The sequence below is a fragment of the Trichomycterus rosablanca genome, chromosome 19, assembly GCF_030014385.1.
Source record: "Trichomycterus rosablanca isolate fTriRos1 chromosome 19, fTriRos1.hap1, whole genome shotgun sequence".
Classification (NCBI taxonomy): Eukaryota; Metazoa; Chordata; class Actinopteri; order Siluriformes; family Trichomycteridae; genus Trichomycterus; species Trichomycterus rosablanca.
This window is the reverse complement of record NC_086006.1, coordinates 3408348-3428601: the sequence shown is the minus strand read 5'-3', so window position 1 is coordinate 3428601 and position 20254 is coordinate 3408348. Positions and strand designations below refer to the sequence as shown.

At 41.9% G+C, this 20254-nt stretch overlaps 2 protein-coding genes across 3 annotated transcripts in view; one reads left to right on the top strand and one right to left on the bottom strand.

Annotated features, from left to right (window-relative positions):
- The first annotated feature begins 409 nt into the window (after positions 1–409).
- The window catches only part of stat6 (signal transducer and activator of transcription 6, interleukin-4 induced), a 40477-nt gene continuing 20632 nt past the window's right edge, over positions 410–20254 (top strand). Inside the window, exons 1-5 of one of the 2 annotated variants that reach the window (XM_063015969.1) lie at positions 410–497; positions 17474–17622; positions 18515–18659; positions 18881–18964; positions 19069–19267. In XM_063015969.1, the coding sequence (XP_062872039.1) occupies positions 17492–17622; positions 18515–18659; positions 18881–18964; positions 19069–19267 (559 nt within the window). In that variant the 5' untranslated portion in view covers positions 410–497; positions 17474–17491. Of the gene's footprint in view, positions 498–17473; positions 17623–17698; positions 17768–18514; positions 18660–18880; positions 18965–19068; positions 19268–20254 lie in introns of those variants that run through there. The other variant, XM_063015970.1, reaches the window with a different exon arrangement.
- mipa (major intrinsic protein of lens fiber a) overlaps positions 13430–20254 on the bottom strand; it is a 37468-nt gene continuing 30643 nt past the window's right edge. The window contains exon 5 of the mRNA XM_063015971.1: positions 13430–13570. The gene's annotated coding sequence lies outside the window, so the exon portion shown is untranslated. The remainder of the gene's footprint in view (positions 13571–20254) is intronic.

Sequence of the window (20254 nt, the reverse complement as noted above, 5' to 3'; positions counted from 1 at the left end):
TTATGCATGCATGTATTTACTGTACTTATGAACGTGTACATGTGTGTACAGACTGCGTTTATCTTGTCAGTGTGTAGATGTACAGTATGTGTTGGCTGTTTGAATGTAGATGTATGCAGGTGTGTATAGGCTGTGTGTGTGTACAAGTGCATATGTAAACAGGCTGTATTCATGTATATTTATGCATGCATGTATTTACTGTACTTGTGAACGTGTACATGTGTGTACAGGCTGCATTTATCTATGTGTGCATGTGTGTAAACATTCTTCATGTATGTGTGTGCATGTGTGTATATCTTCAGTGTGTGTGTGTGTGTGTGTGTGTGTGTGTGTGTGTGTGTATGTATGTCCTGCAGAATGTGCTATCTACTGCTGACAGGAAAGTGAAAGTAGTAGTTGGGAAGGGAAACAACACACAAACACTCGACGCGTACACGGAAGGAGGGTCTACTTCTCATTTCTCCTTATATGAGCTTAAGAGCTGGCGTCGACCAGAGGTAAGTGTAAATATATAACTTACTATTCTTATTATTAATGTTTTTGTACTCTTAACCCGGACTGGTGCTGTTTGTGCGTGTTTGTACAGTAGCAACATGTCGAAGTCGATAAGAAAACAGACTAACTGACGCTCCACTTCATTTACATGTAACAACACGGCATAAATAACTGCTATTAAACCACTTTTACTACACTACAGTTATATAACTACATACTTTTAACACTAAAGTACCAGCAGAAAGTATTTAGGTGGTATATTTTATTAAAAACCCGAAAAGAACAACGAGCTGATTTTGACGTTTACTGTAGTACAAATGCGTTTAGTCATGATCTACAGTAGGGCCACAGTAATCCGTACGATCGCATTTTATCATCGATTTGTTTGTAAACCACATTAAATCTGAGTCATATTTTCATGAAATCGTATTTATTACCCTGATTTACCTGCATGTAATTAATGTCAAATTCTTACCATGCGTATTAAAGTCAATGTTAACTGTACGGAACACTGTGATCTGCCAAAGACAGTTTAAAAATGAGCCTTTAGTAAGTTGCTGTATTTCTTTTTATTGTAAATACGAACAAAACTATGTACTTTGACTTACAGATGTGATTTAGAACATCTGCATTTCTAAGCCAAAACAAAGATAAGCCAAGACAAACTGATTTATACAGGACTTTTTGCAGTACACATGGTCTCAAAGCAACTTTACAGAATCCAGGACTAAAAACCAAAAACCCGGGACATGACTAAGGGAACGTGTTCAGGTATCACAAAATAATAATGTGTATAAATTGCAAAGCCTTTTTTTTGCAATGTCATCAAATCTTGACACATTTCTTGTGACATTGTATTCAGTTCCTCAGGCGGCACGGTGGCTCGGTGGGTAGCACTGTCGCCTCACAGCGGCACGGTGGCTCGGTGGGTAGCACTGTCGCCTCACAGCGGCACGGTGGCTCGGTGGGTAGCACTGTCGCCTCACAGCAAGAAGGTCCTGGGTTCGATCCCCAGGTGGGGCGGTCCGGGTCCTTTCCGTGTGGAGTTTGCATGTTCTTCCCGTGTCCGCGTGGGTTTCCTCCGGGAGCTCCGGTTTCCTTCCACAGTTGCACTTGCACGTGCAAGTGAGGTGAATTGGAGACACTAAATTGTCCATGACTGTGTTCGATATGACCTTGTGAACTGATGAACCTTGTGTAATGAGTAACTACCGTTCCTGTCATGAATGTAACCAAAGTGTAAAACATGACGTTAAGATCCTGATAAACAAACAAACAAACTTCAGTTCCTCAAGCGACCCTCTTTACATTATGAATGGTTTTCATGAAAAATTCTTGGGTGATATTGGCTAGATTCAAAATCCAAAGCGACTACACTGTGACAGTATACAATCTAAGCAATTAAAGGTTAAGGGCCTTGCTCAAGGGCCCAACAGTGCCAACCTGGCAGTGTTGAGGCTTGAACAGGCAACCTTCAGATTACTAGTCCAGTACCTTAACCACTGCCCAACTCGTGAGTTTTGTATCACGTTGTGACATCTTGAGTGGTGCGACTGTTAGGAGAGGAATTGTGGTTTGTTAAACTTTACACTTGTTGATTATTGGTGCAGTGAGACTGAAGGTGCTGTTTAAGGTGTTAGCTCTGATTCTGTCATTTTTATTTGTGTTGTTTAATTGTTTTTAACTCTAAGAACTTTAGAAAGCTTCTATCCCTTTACTATGTTGGTTGTGTTTTGTTAACTCCTCTCAACCAACAGTAATCAGGTTTAATTAAATTTGGTTGATTCATTTCTAGAGATTAGAAATTAGACCAGATTATTTGTTTCCTTATCAATTCATCTTTTAAATATATTGTTGCTTCTGCTTATAAACACCCACTTTTTGCACACATTTGAAATACAAAGTCAAAACATCTTGTGTGTTAATTTGAAGTTAATATACACAAGAGTAAATCATTTTAATTTAAATGTATTTAGTAGAAAAAAGCATCGTCCTTTTATTGGACAACAATTAGAGGGAGACACATTTTTAGTACTATGTTTTTTATTGACATAGATTAATAAAAGCCAGAGGTCACCTGGACAGAACTGAATTAGAATTGGGGAAATAAAAGCTAACTGTATTAATTAATGGTTAAACAGGTCTTTAAATGTAGTATGTAGTACTATACTGAACAAACATTTCCAAAATGAGCTTATTATTAAAAAAACACAAATAAAAAACCTTTAGCATCAAAATAATTCTGAAGGTGCTTGGTTGGCACATTATGCTAGCTCACTACCACTGTGATCCAGGGTTTGAATTTCCAGTGGTTCTATTAACCAGTCAGGCATAATTGGCTGTGTTTGGATGGATTGGCAAGGCTTCTCAATGGATTGACATCCTGTTTGGGGTGTGTTACTGCATTCTGTTGAATGATGGCATAAAGCGTAAGGAGATCGACCTCCAATAAAGAATCTGGTAGTTCGTAAGGAGTAGGGAACAGGGTACGATTTAGAAAGAGTAACCCTGACCAGGAAGGACCAGTGGTAAAAATAAGTTTATAAGGGATGGCATTGTATGATGTGTGCCACTGAGCCTGGGACTGGAGTTGCTTGAGGTTTTTTTATTGGTGTTCACTCATTTCCCAGAAACATGAAAAGGTGAATCAGCTGCTCCAAACTGCCTCAATTGTGAAGTGAACTTTAACTGAAGTGAGTGAGGACAGCAGTTCTTTATATATTAGTCTTGGTTTGTTTCTGATCTCCTGGATGCATTGTCAATGTGTTCTTAATGAAATTTTGGGTAAGGTTCACCACCTTTCCAAGTTTTCACCATTTTGGATAATGTCCCAGAGGCCCAGACTGGTAGATTTCAGTGACTTGTTTCACATTTGTATTGGAATCTCTTTAGAATGTGGCGTCATGTGACTCTTTCTGAAAACGTCTAGCCTGCTTTACATTGCCAGACAGGTTCTGTGTAAATGATTTTCAGATTCGATGGGTCTGGCATCATGTATGGGTGTGGCTAGTGACATTGAATCCAAAAGTGAATTCAATTTGGTTAACTGGTTAAAATAAACAAAATTTTTCCTTCAGTAAATGAAATTATAATAATAAAAAAAAAAGTGTTTTGTGTTTACTCAGGTTTTCTGTCTAATGTTTAAAGCAGCTTGATGATCTGAAATATGTAGAACAAAATTCCATAGGGAGCACAGCACAGTCTGGATGTGGGCTGCTTATAAGCGGCTGCTTCTTCAGAAACGGTGAAGAGTCATTACATGTCATCAAAGGAAATATGAATAGAGTGATTAACTGGGACTTATGAAAGGAAAACTTAATCCTGTAGGATTTTCTGCAACAAGAGGAAATCATAACAAAGGTGGAGAAGCTTCCTAAAGTTCTCAGAGACAAAATGACAACAAATAAATGGAGAAGCTTCAAAGTCATGAAGGAGTTTGCTTGACGTAATGCAGCGCTCACCAACCTTTTTTGCACCATGGACCGGTTTCATATGAGATATAATTTACAGACTGGCGGGGGCGGGAGGATTTAACAACACTACAATACCCATACTACTCATGAGCTTTTTTCGCTGTATCAAGACGCTGCTCCCACCTAGGGGTGATAAAAGACCCATTTATCACCCCTTTTGAGTACTGAGGCGTCCAGGCGTCCAAAGCACCTGAAATGCTTTGGAAATGGAAGCAGTAAAAACTGCTCCTGTAGCGATCTCTAAATATTTATTCTTTCTGTGCGGCCTGGATTGGGGACCTCTGGCTTTATGTGTAAAATGTGTTTGTGTGGTCTGTGCGTTCCTGAAAGAGGAATATAAGGTACCACTTGGATTAAAAGCTACTAATCTGGTGGATGGAGATGTTTTACACCGCTGTACCATAAGTTAAATTGGTTTTATGTGGTCTTTACACATCCACTACTAACAGGTAAATTAATTTAGTAGTATAATTTACAAACCCTATTTTTTAAAATGTTGGTAAACTTAATGTTGGTTTATTTTGTCATACTTAGGGGTTGCTACAGCAGATCATTCTGGTCGGCATACCTGATCAGGCACAGTTTTTATGCCGGATGCCCTCGTAATTTTCATCCGGGCTTTAGACCAGGCTGTTTGGCCACTTCCTAACCAGAAATAGCCAATCGTGTTTGTATAGACGCTCGATCGGCCGATAGCACTGCTGAGATTCGATCCTTAGATCTTAGCAGTTGTGGGGTAGTGTAGTTCTCGCTGTAGTCTTGCATACCATTTATTGTGAAATGCCTTTGTGTATTATGAGGTAATACTGCCATATTTTTCAACACTGGTATCCAGTTTATTGCTTTAGGAAAGCTATAGGTCTATAATCATCTTGTCATATTATTTCTATTAAGATATGAACACAGGCAGCATATAAACTGCAATCAGGAGGAAAAAGAAAATGAAGATCTGAACTGAGGTGTCCAGGTTCTGTGGAAATGGCAGTTTTTCCTGAGGAGTTACATCCATTTGTCACTGTTGGTGAATCTGCATGTACAAGCATGTAAATACGTCCGTACGTTAAGTATTCTGTCTTCTGTAGAAATGTACTTCAAAATGTTCAGTTTAGTAGTAGTTATATGAACTATATGGTCAAATGTATATAGACACCTGTCCATTAGCTTTTGGGACATTTAATTCCAAAACCACAAGCACTTATGTGGACATGGACTGTGTGTGTGGGAATTGTGTGTGTCCGTTCAGTCAGGCGCTGGATGAGAAGGTCTTCACATTTTCAAGTGGTTTCAAGTCTTCCCAAATGTGTTTAGTCGGGCACAGGTCAGAGTTCTGTCATCATACCACATATTTATGCAATTAGTCATGCTGGAATAGGAAGGGCCTGCCACACATTTGGAAACGTCATTTACAAGCTCTTTTTTTCTCAGAATAGTTGGGACAATTAGTGATTTGTTCCTTCTCTTGAACTTTTGTTTACCTGATAATAGTACACAGAACAGAGGGCGCCCAGGTGGCGCAGCGGAATATTTCGCTAGCACACCAGCACCAAGTTTCTGAACTCCTCGGTTCAAAATTCGGTGTTACCTCCGGTCAGCTGGGTGCCATCTGGCGGGCATAATTGGCAGTGCCTGCAGCAGATACTAATTGGCCACCGTATCTGCAGGGTGGGGACCGGACTGTGTGTGTTGTTCATACACTGTGTAAGGACCCTGATTGGTGGAAGAGACACCTGTGCAGAATGCAGGGGCGAGAAGAGGAGGGCAGTACACGTGTCGGCTCTACACGTGAGGCGTGTACAGTGACATGCTCTCCTTGAATGCAAACTGGTATCTCTCAGCAGCGGAATTATACTGATTATATTTTGTAAATATACTGAGTGTAAAAGCGCCGAGTGTAAAACGTCACCAAGTTCTCTGAGCCTGAGCTCATCTCAGATGGACCGAAATGGTCCATACAGATAAGACCATGTTTCAAACGGACGTCAAGTTGTCAGTGCGAAAGACTAAAAGGACCATCCACACTGTTATCAGCAAAAGGTTCAAAAGCTGTTATCTGTTATGCCTCAGCATTGATGACCTGTATAGGTGTGAAGGTACCAGTGATGCAGTGGTGTGTATTTGGATCTTCAGAGAGGCCACACTTATTATATCAAGCCTCATTTTGCACATGTTGAAAAGCATCACTTTGTGGACACAGAGTGCATGAGCTTGACTTTCCTGCCTGCAGTCCAGATCAGTTTTCTACTCAAAATGTATAACACATCATAAAGAGCAGAATCAGAATCAGGCAACAGCGACCAGTGACTGTTGAGTAGCTGAAGGTTCGTGTCAAGCAAGAACAGAACTGCAACAGTTAGTATCCTCAGTTCCAAAATTATTCAGTTGTCATTAATATGAAAGGTGATGGAACACAGTGGTAAACACGCCTCCGTCTCAACTATTCTGGCATTTAAGGCAATAATTTCTACATTTGTTTATGTGTATGTTTGGAAATCTTTGGTATTTTTAAGGTTCAAGAGAAAGATTCTGGTTGTTTTATTGCATTTTACAAATATTTCTGTCAACAAGGTTGTAAAATCTGTCACTGAAAGTACAGCTCCAACAGTTTTGTAGTTTAATATTAACTGAAACGTCTTTTATTATCAGCTTTTCTAAGTGAACATGCAGTAAGCTAACACAATCCACAGGGAACAAAAAGTCTTGGGTGCACAATTTCTATCTTTATATTTATTTGCTTAATTTAACATTAAAACTAATGAAATCAAAGGTACCTTAACTTTCACTCACATCATTTAATGTTTTATTTTTTTATATGTTAAAATCAGAAAATACATTTTGTCAAAAGTTTATTTGAGCTTTTTTTTGTTAATAAAATAAAATGAAGCGCTTAGTACAAGGCAGCTGGACGTCTCTGAGTACAGGCCACACCTTTAAATTTAGTGAATAAATAGGGACTATGAGCCTGTAGAGGAAGGGAAGGACGAGGAACCGAGACTTTAAGTTGAAGTTCAGGGTGGCGTCGCTTTTAAATAAACACAACATCAACTGCTGTGCAGGAGCGATGAAGGAAATGATGGATAGATTTAGGAGTTTCAGTCCTGGACAATCCCACAGGAGAGCTGCGATTATTACACTTCTTTTCACCTGTACAAGGTTCATACGGAGGTCTGTATCATGCACAGAGGGTCACACCCGGATCTTTGTCGATCAGCCATCCTCGGACAAGCCAATCATTGTCCTTATAGATGCCCAATCAACCACTTAATGCTATACACTGAAGGACTGTAGTCCATCTGTTTCGCTACATACTTTGTTAGCCTGCTTTCACCTTGTTCTTTAATGGTCAGGACTCTCACAGGACCACCACAGAGTAGGTATTATTTAAGTGGTGGGTCGTTCTCAGCACTGCAGTGACACTGACATGGTGGTGGTGTGTTAGTGTGTGTTGTGCTGGTATGAGTGGATCAGACACAGCAGCGCTGCTGGAGTTTTTAAATACCGTGTCCACTCACTGTCCACTCTATTAGACACTCCTACCTAGTTGGTCCACCTTGTAGATGTAAGGTCAGAGACGATCGCTCATCTATTGCTGTTGTTTGAGTCGGTCATCTTCTAGACTTTCATCAGTGGTCACAGGACGCTGCCCACGGGGTGCTGTCGGCTGGATATTTTTGGTTGGTGGACTATTCTCAGTCCAGCAGTGACAGTGAGGTGTTTAAAAACTCCATCAGCGCTGCTGTGTCTGATCCACTCATACCAGCACAACACACACTAACACACCACCACCATGTCAGTGTCACTGCAGTGCTGAGAATGATCCACCACCTAAATAATACCTGCTCTGTGGTGGTCCTGTGGGGGTCCTGACCATTGAAGAACAGCATGAAAGGGGGCTAACAAAGCATGCAGAGAAACAGATGGACTACAGTCAGTAATTGTATAACTACAAAGTGCTTTTATATGGTAAGTGGAGCTGATAAAATGGACAGTGTGTGTAGAAACAAGGAGGTGGTTTTAATGTTATGGCTGATCGGTGAATAAACAAATACAGTGGTGGATCAGTGTGTGCAGCAGGGTCAGCTGGATCCTGGTCAACAATTTCCTCCTGTCCTAAAACATACAGTACATATATTACCTGGACTGAACTACAAAGTTACAAGCAAACAAGCTACATAGAAAACAAACATGACGTGGTACAGAAGGAGATATTGCTGTGTGGAAATGTGAATCTGTACACTTGTGGTTATTGTGCAGTTAAAACATTGTAGCTTAGTGGTTCGGGTACTGGATTAGTAATCGAAGGGTTGCTGGTTCAAGCCCCACCACCCCCAGGTTGCCACTGTTGAGCAAGGCCTTTAACCAGTTAATTAGATAATATACTGTCACAGCACAACAGTCGCTTTGGAAAAAATCATCTGCTAAATGCTGAAAATGTAAATGTGAAAGAGCAGGTCGTATAAACGTTGGATCAAGAACAACAACAGGTCTGGAATTTACCCAGTAATGTGAGTCGGATTAAAGTTCACGCTGCATGGTGAACAGGTTTATGCCACACAGTCCTTCCTCTGTCTGTAATTACACTGTTTACTAAAGCTGACGGGATCGTTTCTTTACTTAGCAATCATGTCTGTACCAAAGCGAGGAGTAGAGTGATGGTGAAATGGTTCTTCTGCTATCAGATATAACAGCTACCTGTTGTGTAATGATAATTATTTCATGTTATAGAAAATATAACTGCATAATTACATTTCACAAAAAAAAGATTTACAATGCTACAGATGTACACACACGTCATCCTGTTAAAATATCATCAAGTCTCATATATAGTGGAGGCGCATGCATGTCTGTAAAACATCAGTTCAGAGATTTCTATTTACCATACAAATAAAACAAAAGAGAAAGAAGTCTACTACATCGTTACTACTTTTGTAATAGATATATTTTACTGTATCATCTTATTGTCCAGCGCTTGCTTAATACATTTGCTTTATCAGTCATAACATTAAAACCACCTCCTTGTTTCTCTGTTTCTCTACATACTTTGTTAGCCCCCTTTCATGCTGTTCTTTAATGGTCAGGACCCCCACAGGACCACCACAGAGCAGGTATTATTTGGGTGGTGGATCATTCTCAGCACTGCAGTGACACTGACATGGTGGTGGTGTGTTAGTGTGTGTTGTGCTGGTATGAGTGGATCAGACACAGCAGCGCCACTGGAGTTTTTAAACACCTCACTGTTACTGCTGGATTGAGAATAGTCCACCAACCTGACAAAAGCTGCTTTTCAAACTTCTGAATGAAACACCGCTTCCCTTTTTATATAATGTTAAACAAAGCTGAACTAACACAAACACAAAGCGTTTGCTAACAGGTGAAGTGTTGGTACATGTAAAGCAGCAGCACTTAGATCCGGTGCCAGCACACTAACCTGCTTACATGGTTTATATTATATACACTATATGGTCAGAAGTATTTGGACATCTGTCCAAATAGATGTTCCAGCATGTTCCAGCATGATAATGACCCCAAACACACCTCTAAGACGACCACTGCTTTATTGAAGAGGCTGAGGGTAAAGGTGATGGACTGGCCAAGCATGTCTCCAGACCTAAACCCAATAGAACATCTTTAGGGCATCCTCAAGCGGAAGGTGAAGGAGCGCAAAGTCTCGAATATCCGCCGGCTCCGTGATGTCGTCATGGAGGAGTGGAAAAGCATTCCAGTGGCAACCTGTGAAGCTCTGGTAAACTCCATGCCCAGGAGAGTTAAGGCAGTTCTGGGAAATAATGGTGGCCACACAAAATATTGACACTTCAGGAACTTTCACTAAGGGGTGTACTCACTTTTGTTGCCGGTGGTTTAGACATTAATGGCTGTATATTGAGTTATTTTGAGGGAAGAATAAATTTACACTGTTATATAAGCTGCACACAGACTACTTTTCATTGTGTCAAAGTGTCATTTTGTCAGTGTTGTCCCATGAAAAGATATACTTAAATATCTGCAGAAATGTGAGGGGTGTACTCACTTTTGTGATACACTGTATATATATATATATATATATATATATATATATATACATTAATATATATACATATATACATTAATATATATACATATATAAAATCTGTATACACGCATATACATATATAAACACATACATATACTGTATATCTATAGCTATATATATACAGTGTATCACAAAAGTGAGTACACCCCTCACATTTCTGCAGATATTTAAGTATATCTTTTCATGGGACAACACTGACAAAATGACACTTTGACACAATGAAAAGTACTCTGTGTGCAGCTTATATAACAGTGTAAATTTATTCTTCCCTCAAAATAACTCAATATACAGCCATTACTGTCTAAACCACCAGCAACAAAAGTGAGTACACCCCTTAGTGAAAGTTCCTGAAGTGTCAATATTTTGTGTGGCCACCATTATTTCCCAGAACTGCCTTAACTCTCCTGGGCATGGACTTTACCAGAGCTTCACAGGTTGCCACTGGAATGCTTTTCCACTCCTCCATGACGACATCACGGAGCTGGCGGATATTCGAGACTTTACGCTCCTCCACCTTCCGCTTGAGGATGCCCCAAAGATGTTCTATTGGGTTTAGGTCTGGAGACATGCATGGCCAGTCCATCACCTTTACCCTCAGCCTCTTCAATAAAGCAGTGGTCGTCTTAGAGGTGTGTTTGGGGTCATTATCATGCTGGAACACTGCCCTGCGACCCAGTTTCCGGAGGGAGGGGATCATGCTCTGCTTCAGTATTTCACAGTACATATTGGAGTTCATGTGTCCCTCAATGAAATGTAACTCCCCAACACCTGCTGCACTCATGCAGCCCCAGACCATGGCATTCCCACCACCATGCTTGACTGTAGGCATGACACACTTATCTTTGTACTCCTTACCTGATTGCCGCCACACATGCTTGAGACCATCTGAACCAAACAAATTAATCTTGGTCTCATCAGACCATAGGACATGGTTCCAGTAATCCATGTCCTTTGTTGACATGTCTTCAGCAAACTGTTTGCGGGCTTTCTTGTGTAGAGACTTCAGAAGAGGCTTCCTTCTGGGGTGACAGCCATGCAGACCAATTTGATGTAGTGTGCGGCGTATGGTCTGAGCACTGACAGGCTGACCCCCCACCTTTTCAATCTCTGCAGCAATGCTGACAGCATTCCTGCGCCTATCTTTCAAAGACAGCAGTTGGATGTGACGCCGAGCACGTGCACTCAGCTTCTTTGGACGACCAACGTGAGGTCTGTTTTGAGTGGACCCTGCTCTTTTAAAACGCTGGATGATCTTGGCCACTGTGCTGCAGCTCAGTTTCAGGGTGTTGGCTATCTTCTTGTAGCCTTGGCCATCTTCATGTAGCGCAACAATTCGTCTTTTAAGATCCTCAGAGAGTTCTTTGCCATGAGGTGCCATGTTGGAACTTTCAGTGACCAGTATGAGAGAGTGTGAGAGCTGTACTACTAAATTGAACACACCTGCTCCCTATGCACACCTGAGACCTAGTAACACTAACAAATCACATGACATTTTTGAGGGAAAATGACAAGCAGTGCTCAATTTGGACATTTAGGGGTGTAGTCTCTTAGGGGTGTACTCACTTTTGTTGCCGGTGGTTTAGACATTAATGGCTGTATATTGAGTTATTTTGAGGGAAGAATAAATTTACACTGTTATATAAGCTGCACACAGACTACTTTTCATTGTGTCAAAGTGTCATTTTGTCAGTGTTGTCCCATGAAAAGATATACTTAAATATCTGCAGAAATGTGAGGGATGTACTCACTTTTGTGATACACTGTAGCTTGTGGGGGAAAAAGCTCCTTCTCATCCTCTCTGTTTTGGCTTTCAAGGAACGAAAGCATTTCCCAGACCGTAACAAAGAAAACAGTCCATTACTGGGATGACTGGGGTCCTTTACTATCTTCCTGGCCCTTGACCAGCACCGTTTCCTGTATATGGACTGCAGGACGTATGGACAAAACGTTAAAATCCTAAAAAATAAATAAATAAATAATACACTTGTTAGCAATTGTTGTAAAACTCAAGTTAGGGAGTGTCCCAATACTTTAGTCCATTTCATTTGTCCGATTTCATTTGAGCACGTTGTCTGAGTCTGATTGTGCCTCGTCACTTCCGGTTGTAAAAACAGCATGAGGTGGCTGTTCTTCAGCGTCTTGTCTGGATATCGGCTATAGCTCCAGATCCAATGTGCCTCCAACCTCTACAGAATATCCAAGTAAACAATTAAACATGACTCTGCTTACATTATACCGGTACGTTTGGTTCCAGGAGGCTCCATCCAATACCTCTTGCCAACAGACTGAACATTTAGCTGCTAAATACTGCAAACGTATTGTTATTTTAATCAAACTGAAGTGCTCTGCATTGTTTCTTTTACACCTAGAGGCAAATGCAAATATCACATATTGCGCCGGGACTCCCCACACTCGAGAGAACGAGACGTGGTTTCAGTCTGACTCATTTTCAGACGTAGCCGGGTGTGTTTTGGTTTTGTTGCGCTGCCAATATTTCTGCCGTGTCATGGGGAAGATGGAGGAACCGACTGTGGGATACGATCAACGCAGGATTCCTTCCAGCTAGAATCTCCTACCGTGACGTTTGTTGCTGACAATTGGCTCATTTTTAAACCTCTATACAAAAGGGGAACCACAACCAGTCCTGCTGGATGGTTTCCTATTTATTAATAATGTAGAAAAATGTCGTCTAGTTGGTACATTAAATTTACACGTTTTTGTACCATGTAGCTGCAGGCTAATGAGTAACTACACTAGCATGAGAATCAGACCTCTGTTTTCTTATGTTTGGATTTGATGGTTTTCTTATGTGGCAACTTCTTTACCACCATCCGAAACAACATTAAAAAGTGCCGAGTCGAACCGTCTGGTCTGTATTGTGGCTGGTCCACTCATGTTAGCTAGAGATAAAGCAGACAGGATGTTCTCACCCCAAATAAAAGCATAACGTCCCTGTTCCAGTCCATGAAACACACCGATCATTGATCCTGCTCATCAAAATACTGAACATATTTAAACAGAGTTATGTAACGTAACCAATGTAAGATATTTCAACTCAGCTTATCATTTTTAGTCTAATGTTCCATGCAAGCAAATCATAATGCTTTCAATTCAGACAGGAAACAGAAGTAAAATTGAAGATGAAAGTTTACACACTCGTAAGGGACCTGAAAGTCGGAGCAGTTTTTGTATTTTAATGTTTTCTGCAGCTGTTTTTTGGGGTTTTCCAAAAATGACATAACAACAAGTTCTCAAGGTCAATTCAGTCCTTTATTATTTAATACAGTGTTTTTTTAAATTACAAATCATATCAGCGGGGCCGCTCAGGTGGCGCAGCGATAAAAACACACGCTGGAACCAGAGCTGGATCTCGAATACATCGTATCAAATCTCACCTCTGCCTGCCGGCTAAGGCTAAGCGGCCACATGAACAACGATTGGCCTGTTGTTCAGATGGGTGGTACTAAGCCGGATGGGGTCTCTCTCTCTCTCATGACTGGTGCAGTTGTGACCTCTGCTGGCTGATTGATGGCGCCTGCACAGAGATGAGAAAAGAGTGCTGTCAGGGTGTCAAAGTCAAAGTGTAGGTGATAAGATGCATACGGCTGCTGCCCACGTGTCGGAGGGGGCATGGGTTAGCTTCGTTCTCCTCAATCAGAGCGGGGATCGGCATTGGTGGAGAGGAAGCATGACGCAATCGGGTAATTGGACGCGCTGAAAAGGGAGAAAAAGGGGAGAAAATGCATTAAAGAAAAAAAAATCATATGAGCAGAACAGTTTTAGTAAAGCTGAATATAAATTGTAGAACTTTTTAGTATTTGGTGTGGCCATATTTATGCAAATTGATGATCGTTGTTCATGTGGCCACCCAGCCCAGACGGATGGCAGAGCAGAGATTCGATACGATGTATTCGAAAGCCCAGCGCTGGTGTGCTAGCGTGTTTTACCGCTGTGCCACCTGAGCGGCATGACTGGAACTTTAAATATATTTAATATAATTTGTTGACCTGACCAAGAATTCCAAGATTTTGCAAAGTGTCTGGCGATTTGTGACAAATTAGCTCTTGTCAGCATTACAATACACCCCAAAGTCATTGACTGGGGTTGATATCAGGGCTCTGTCAGGCCTCTGCTTCAAATTCATTAAACCAAACGTGACTCACTGGGGCAGGAATGCTGCAGTCCACCCCAAACTGTAGCCACAATGTCAGAAACAACTCATTAATTTTATTTAATGGATTTTATACACCTTTAGTGAAGTGTAAAGCCTGAAACACTCATTAATTAGGAGGGGTGTTCACATACTTTTGGCCACATGATGTATTTCAGTACCTGTACAGATAGGTGAATCTTATAGGCTGCTTTTCATTATCAGATTAATAAAATGCATTTCGTAGGTGGATTAACTGGTCAGGGTCTCGGTAGGTCTGGCGCCCCGTAGAAACACTGGGTACGAAGCATGAACACCCAACACATTTCAAATATTAATAAATAAATAATATAAGCAGCTCGATTCACCACGTTCAGCCGCATTTTACTGTAAGATTACTGAATCATGAATCAGAATCAAACGTCAGAGGATTCACATGATTTGATTACTGAAGTGCTCTGATCTGATTGTTTGAGGTCATAAAGCTGTAATGTTGTAATAATTATTACATTTCCTGGAAGAGCTTTGGTGAATAGAGATATTAAAAGTAATACGGAGCCTGTTTTTTCTGTTTAGACTTTTTATATCACTGTGTGTGTGTGTGTGTGTGTGTTTGGCATGTTTTTCTTTACTATTAAGTCACAGAACTTGTGCCAGGACCCAGAGACTGGGATCCTTACCAACTCCAAACATGCAGAAACAAGCTGAAGAATGCTCAACTAATGCCAGTTTTCTTTTCTGGACAATAACTTGAATTGATACTAGTAGTTCATGCATTCAGCTAGCACACAGTTTGGTGGTTTTTGCTTTGTGCTGTTGATCTGGCGGCATGATGGCTCGGTGGGTAGCACTGTCGTCTCACAGCGAGAAGGTCCTGGGTTCGATTCCCAGGGCCGAGTGGAAGGGCCCGGGTCCTTTCTGTGTGGAGTTTGCATGTTCTCCCTGTGTCTGTGGGTTTCCTCCAGGACCTCCGGTTTCCTCCCACAGTACAAAGAGAGGTGAATTAGAGATACAAAATTGTCCATGACTGATATTAAAGACTTGAACTGATGAATCTTGTGTAACCAGTAACTACCTGTCCTGTCATGAATGTGACCAAAGTGTGTAAAACACGACTTTAAGGCCGCTCAGGTGGCGCAGTGGTAAAAACACACAATGTATTTGAAATCCCAGCTCTGCCTGCCGACTGGGCTGAGCGGCCACATGAACGACGATTGGCCTGTTGTTCAGATAGGGGGTGGGGATATTAAAGCCGGATAGGGACTGTCTCTCATAACTAATGCAACTACGACCTCTGCTGGCTGATTGATGGCGCCTGCACAGAGACGGGGAAAAGAGTGCTGTCAGGGTGTGTCTCTCCGTACGCAACGCTGAGCTGCACTGCACTCGTCAAAGTGTAGGTGACAAAATGCATACGGCTGCTGCCCACGTGTCGGAGGGGGCGTGGGTTAGCTTCGTTCTCCTCAATCGGAGCGGGGATCGGCATTGGTGGAGAGGAAGCATGACGCAATCGGGCAATTGGATGTGCAAAATACATATATATATATAACGTTAAAATCCTAATAAATAAATGAATTGTGCTGTTGACAAGCAGCATTTCTTAGCCCTTTAGGATCAAGGCCACGGTGCCCATGACAAAATGTACTTATAATAACAAAAGCTGTAGTTTTCAGACACAGATGAGGCAAAAAATTAAGACCACCCGTCTAATCTACTACTGAAAACAGCTCTGATCTATCGTATCCGATACCACAGTAGTCCCCAACCACCGGACCACGGACCGGTACCAGGCCACACAAAAAGTTTTATTGACAATCTGAAAGATTAGTTTTATTTTAATAACATACGTCTGTTCATCCTGACGCGTTTGACGCCACATTTGATCATTTTATTTTAAATCCTCTTGCCCCCGTCTGTCCATAAAATAATGTCTTATATGAAATCGGTCCATGGTGCAAAAATGGTTGGGGATCGCTGCGATACCAGGGCATGTGAAGTGAATCGACCTGCATCCTGGTGCCTGATCTCTTCCCAGGGTAATTAATAACACACGTGCCCGGTCTTCACATGATCTTCAGCGCAGTCCATTTTCTTCGACGCCTGTGTGCCAGTTCTAGGTGCTTTTGTCTTCTCCGACCGCTGTCGGTAGGTTCTCACCACGGCAGCCTGGAAGCAAACCCTGCTGTTCGTCTGGCCACAACGCCATGGCCCCTATCAGAGTCACTCAGGTCTTTATGCTGATCATATCAGCTGCATTCAACACGTGCACTACGAGTAGCTACCATCAGCCCAGTGTTCGATAGATCCCTAAACCTGACATGCACTGTTGTTACGAAGTACACACTTGCATGCACGTTTTCCAGGGGTGGTCCTAATGTTTTGGATTATCAGTGTATGCATTCATGCACAATGATTGTGTGTTTTTCTAGTGAATAAATTGAGCAATTCAGCTTCAGGAAATCAGGTGAAGTCAATTATCGAGCACGTTTACATTCACCTCAGTCATTTCATTAATGAAAACCTTTAAATATGCTTTAAATACAACTAACCAGGTGTGAGTATAAAAATTGTAATGCATTATCATATCCTGACATAATATAATGTATAAACTTTATTTCATTTTAATGCTTTACCACATTTTTAGCCTTGACAGGGTCGCACTGGGTTCATTTTTCCCTGAATCCATCGAGGGGACTCGGACATCCCCCTCCTCAGACATAGCCAATCATGTCTGAATGTAGAGGCATGATCAGCTGACAGCACCGCTCGGGATTCGAGCCCTGGATCACAGCGGCAGTGGGTTAGCGTAATTTACCACCTGCCACCCAAGCGCCCACCTTCATTCACTAAACATCTTTATACAGTAACAGGTCTGTTATTCCAATCCACCGAGGGGACTCGGCCGGCTAAAGCACCTCTCAGCGGTGGCGTGCTAGCATAATAATTAGCTTATAATTATCAAGATTTGAAGGCAAACTTGTAAGGGTGCTTGAGTGGCGCATTGCTGAGATCTCAAGCTCTGGAGTTCAAATCTCAGCTCTGCTATCAGTCGACCGGGTGGCTACACAGTCTGTGCGCGATACAGATCTCTATACGAACCCTCATCGTGCGGGTAAGAAAGAAAGAAGTGGTCGGTACTGCACATGTGTCTGTGGGGGTGTGTGATGGTCGTGACTATTCTCAGTCAGGAGCGGTAGAGGTGACTTGGATACGACTAGATTGGGAGGGAAACTGACTTAAACCAGTGCAATTCTGTACTCAACTCCAGATGTTGTGTTTTGTTGACAGCGGCAGCTTTGCCTCACTATGGCACAATGGAAGATGTTTTCCCCCCAGATCGAACATATGTCAGACCAGGCCTTGAGGGAGCTCTACCCAGATGTTTTCCCCATGGAAATCCGATACTACCTGGCAGAATGGATTGAGACCCAGAGATGGTACGACCAGTTTTTCACTAAACAAACTCACAAGTGCATTCCACACACTTCCAAATCTGCTCTGTGTTTAGCTGCAGTGGGCTCGTGGGGGTGTGGTTCAGTGCTGGCTGCAGAAGGGAGGATTGAGGATTACAAGGGTTCACATGTGCGTAGACATGTGCATCACATACAAATCTTCTTCCCCTTAAAGCTTCTTTGAGTGTCCAAAAAGGTGGAATCAGATGGCGCTAAATCTGGACTGTAAGCGTCTCTCAGACAGGACCGATTTCAGACCATAAGTGTTTAGTGTTTAGAAATGCATGTTAATTTTTTATTTCCATAAATGTAAGTGTTTAATGTTTAACAGTTTATGTCCTAATATTCAGTATAAAACGTGTAGTTCTGATCACGCAGCCATGAGGAGGATGGCCGGCCTGACTTGTGACAGCCGATGCTGACCAACAGCCCTGTTAAGATTAGCGAGGTTCTGTTCTTATCCGAAACAATCTGACCACTTTAACTCAAATGGAAAGTGCATGCTGAGCACACACACTTGCAGTGTACAGGTGTGTGTCTGGGTGGGTTTCACAGTGTGTTTCCTCTTCAGCTGTGTTCACCCAGAACAGCAGGAAAATAATTAATTAGTAATTATGAAAACCACTTAGCGCTAAACAAACTAGGGGCATTATCGAGAGCAGCTGGCACACCAACTCACCAAGCCTACCCTACCCTGTGTCTTTTATACATGCTCTCCTTAAAAAAACAGGTGAGCAATAGCACTTAATAGCATTAATTTATTACTTATTACTTGTACTGTGAGGATTTGCTTTCATTTGAGGTGGTACTCTGTTGGCACCATGTTATGTATTTCTGTGTGTGTGTGTGTGTGTGTGTGTGTGTGTTGTAATTTCAGGGAGGAGATTGATGTGGACAGCTTGAACCAGGAAGGGGAGGCGCGACAACTTCTAGAACAAATGCTGATTCTTATACACAATCTAGCATCCCAAAATTCCCAGGTGGTGGAAATTGTGAAGTTCCAGCAGATCAGCAAGAAAATGGTAAAAGAATAAAGCAATTTAGTGTTGCAAGTCTACCTACTGGCATGTTTTAATTCATGTTCGGTCCTGTAGCATGTTTTGCATATTCCTAAAATGTGGTAGAAGGTGCACAGATGTGCAACCCACATTGTCCATGTAGTGATATTTATTTATACGAGTGAAGGATATCAGATGGATATCAGTGAGGAGACGTAAGCTAACCGGCTAAACCACTTTTTCAGGGAACTTTCTGGAAGCAGCCTTTAGAGTTGGTGAAAATAGTGAGACACACTCTGAGGACAGAAAGGAACCTTCTTCAACACTTGGTAAAGATTTCTATTCATTCGAACCTGAGATACTATATATTCCCAGTGCAGTGTGAAAGCTCAGCCAGAAGTTTGTTTGCTAGTGCGTTTTTATTTCCCAATAGGGTATTCAGCAAATCCAGCAAATTCCACAAATCCCGCAAATGCAACCACCCACTAACAACACCCCCAAGCCCTGCAAAGAAGTGAACAATGATGATGTGTCGGAACTGATGACAAAGGTGCAGCAGATTCAGAACATCCGAAAGAAAATTCAACACTACCAGGAGGACCTCAACTGGGAGACAGAAGGCTCTGAGCAAGGTACACCAACCAGTGAGCCATACACGATATTTCCAAAAGTATTCGCTTGTCTGCCTTCACACGTATATGAACTTGAGTGACTCCCATTCTTAATCCATAGGGTTTAATATGATGTCGGCCCGAGCTTTGCAGCGACAACAGCTTCAGCTCTTCTGGGAAGGCTTTTCACAAGGTTTAGGAGTGTGTTTATGGGAATTTTTTTTATCATTCTTTCAGAAGCGCATTTGTGAGGTCAGACACTGATGTTGGACGAGAAGGCCTGGCTCACAGTCTCCGCTCTAATTCATCCCAAAGGTGTTCTATCGGGTTGAATTCAGGACTGTGTGCAGGCCAGTCTAGTTCTTCCACACCAAACTACCTCATCCACGTCTTTATAGACCTTGCTTTGTGCACTGGTGCGCAGTCATGTTGGAACAGGAAGGGGCCATCCCCAAACTGTTCCCACAAAGTTGGCAGGATGAAATTGTCCAAAATCTCTTGGTATGCTGAAGCATTAAGAGTTCCTTTCACTGGAACTAAGGGGCCAAGCCCAACGAACCCAGGCGAATATCCCCTCCTCAAAAACAATCGGGAGAAAAAGGGAGAAAATGCATAAATAAATAGAAAATAAGCTCTGTGATTAAATTCTGCCCTGTGGCATTTAGCAGATTGTCTTGTTATGTTATGAGGATTCGTTTAATTGACTCACAATTTAAAATTTCTAATGAGATTAAAGTCACAAAAACTGATTTGGCAACGTACTTTGTTCTTGAGAAACCTGGAAGTATTAAAACAACTATATGAATGTGGTTCACCCCCCCACCGCCACACACACACACACACACACACACACACACACACACACTGTACATGTTCTATACTTGTGTCACTCAGTAACACAACGAACTGCTTTAAAAAAAGCACAGAAAGAGAAAACTCCTGTCACGCTGTTGGAGAACTGAAACGAATCCAGCATGTCCGAACACAAACGCTTGTGTTTCTGAGTGA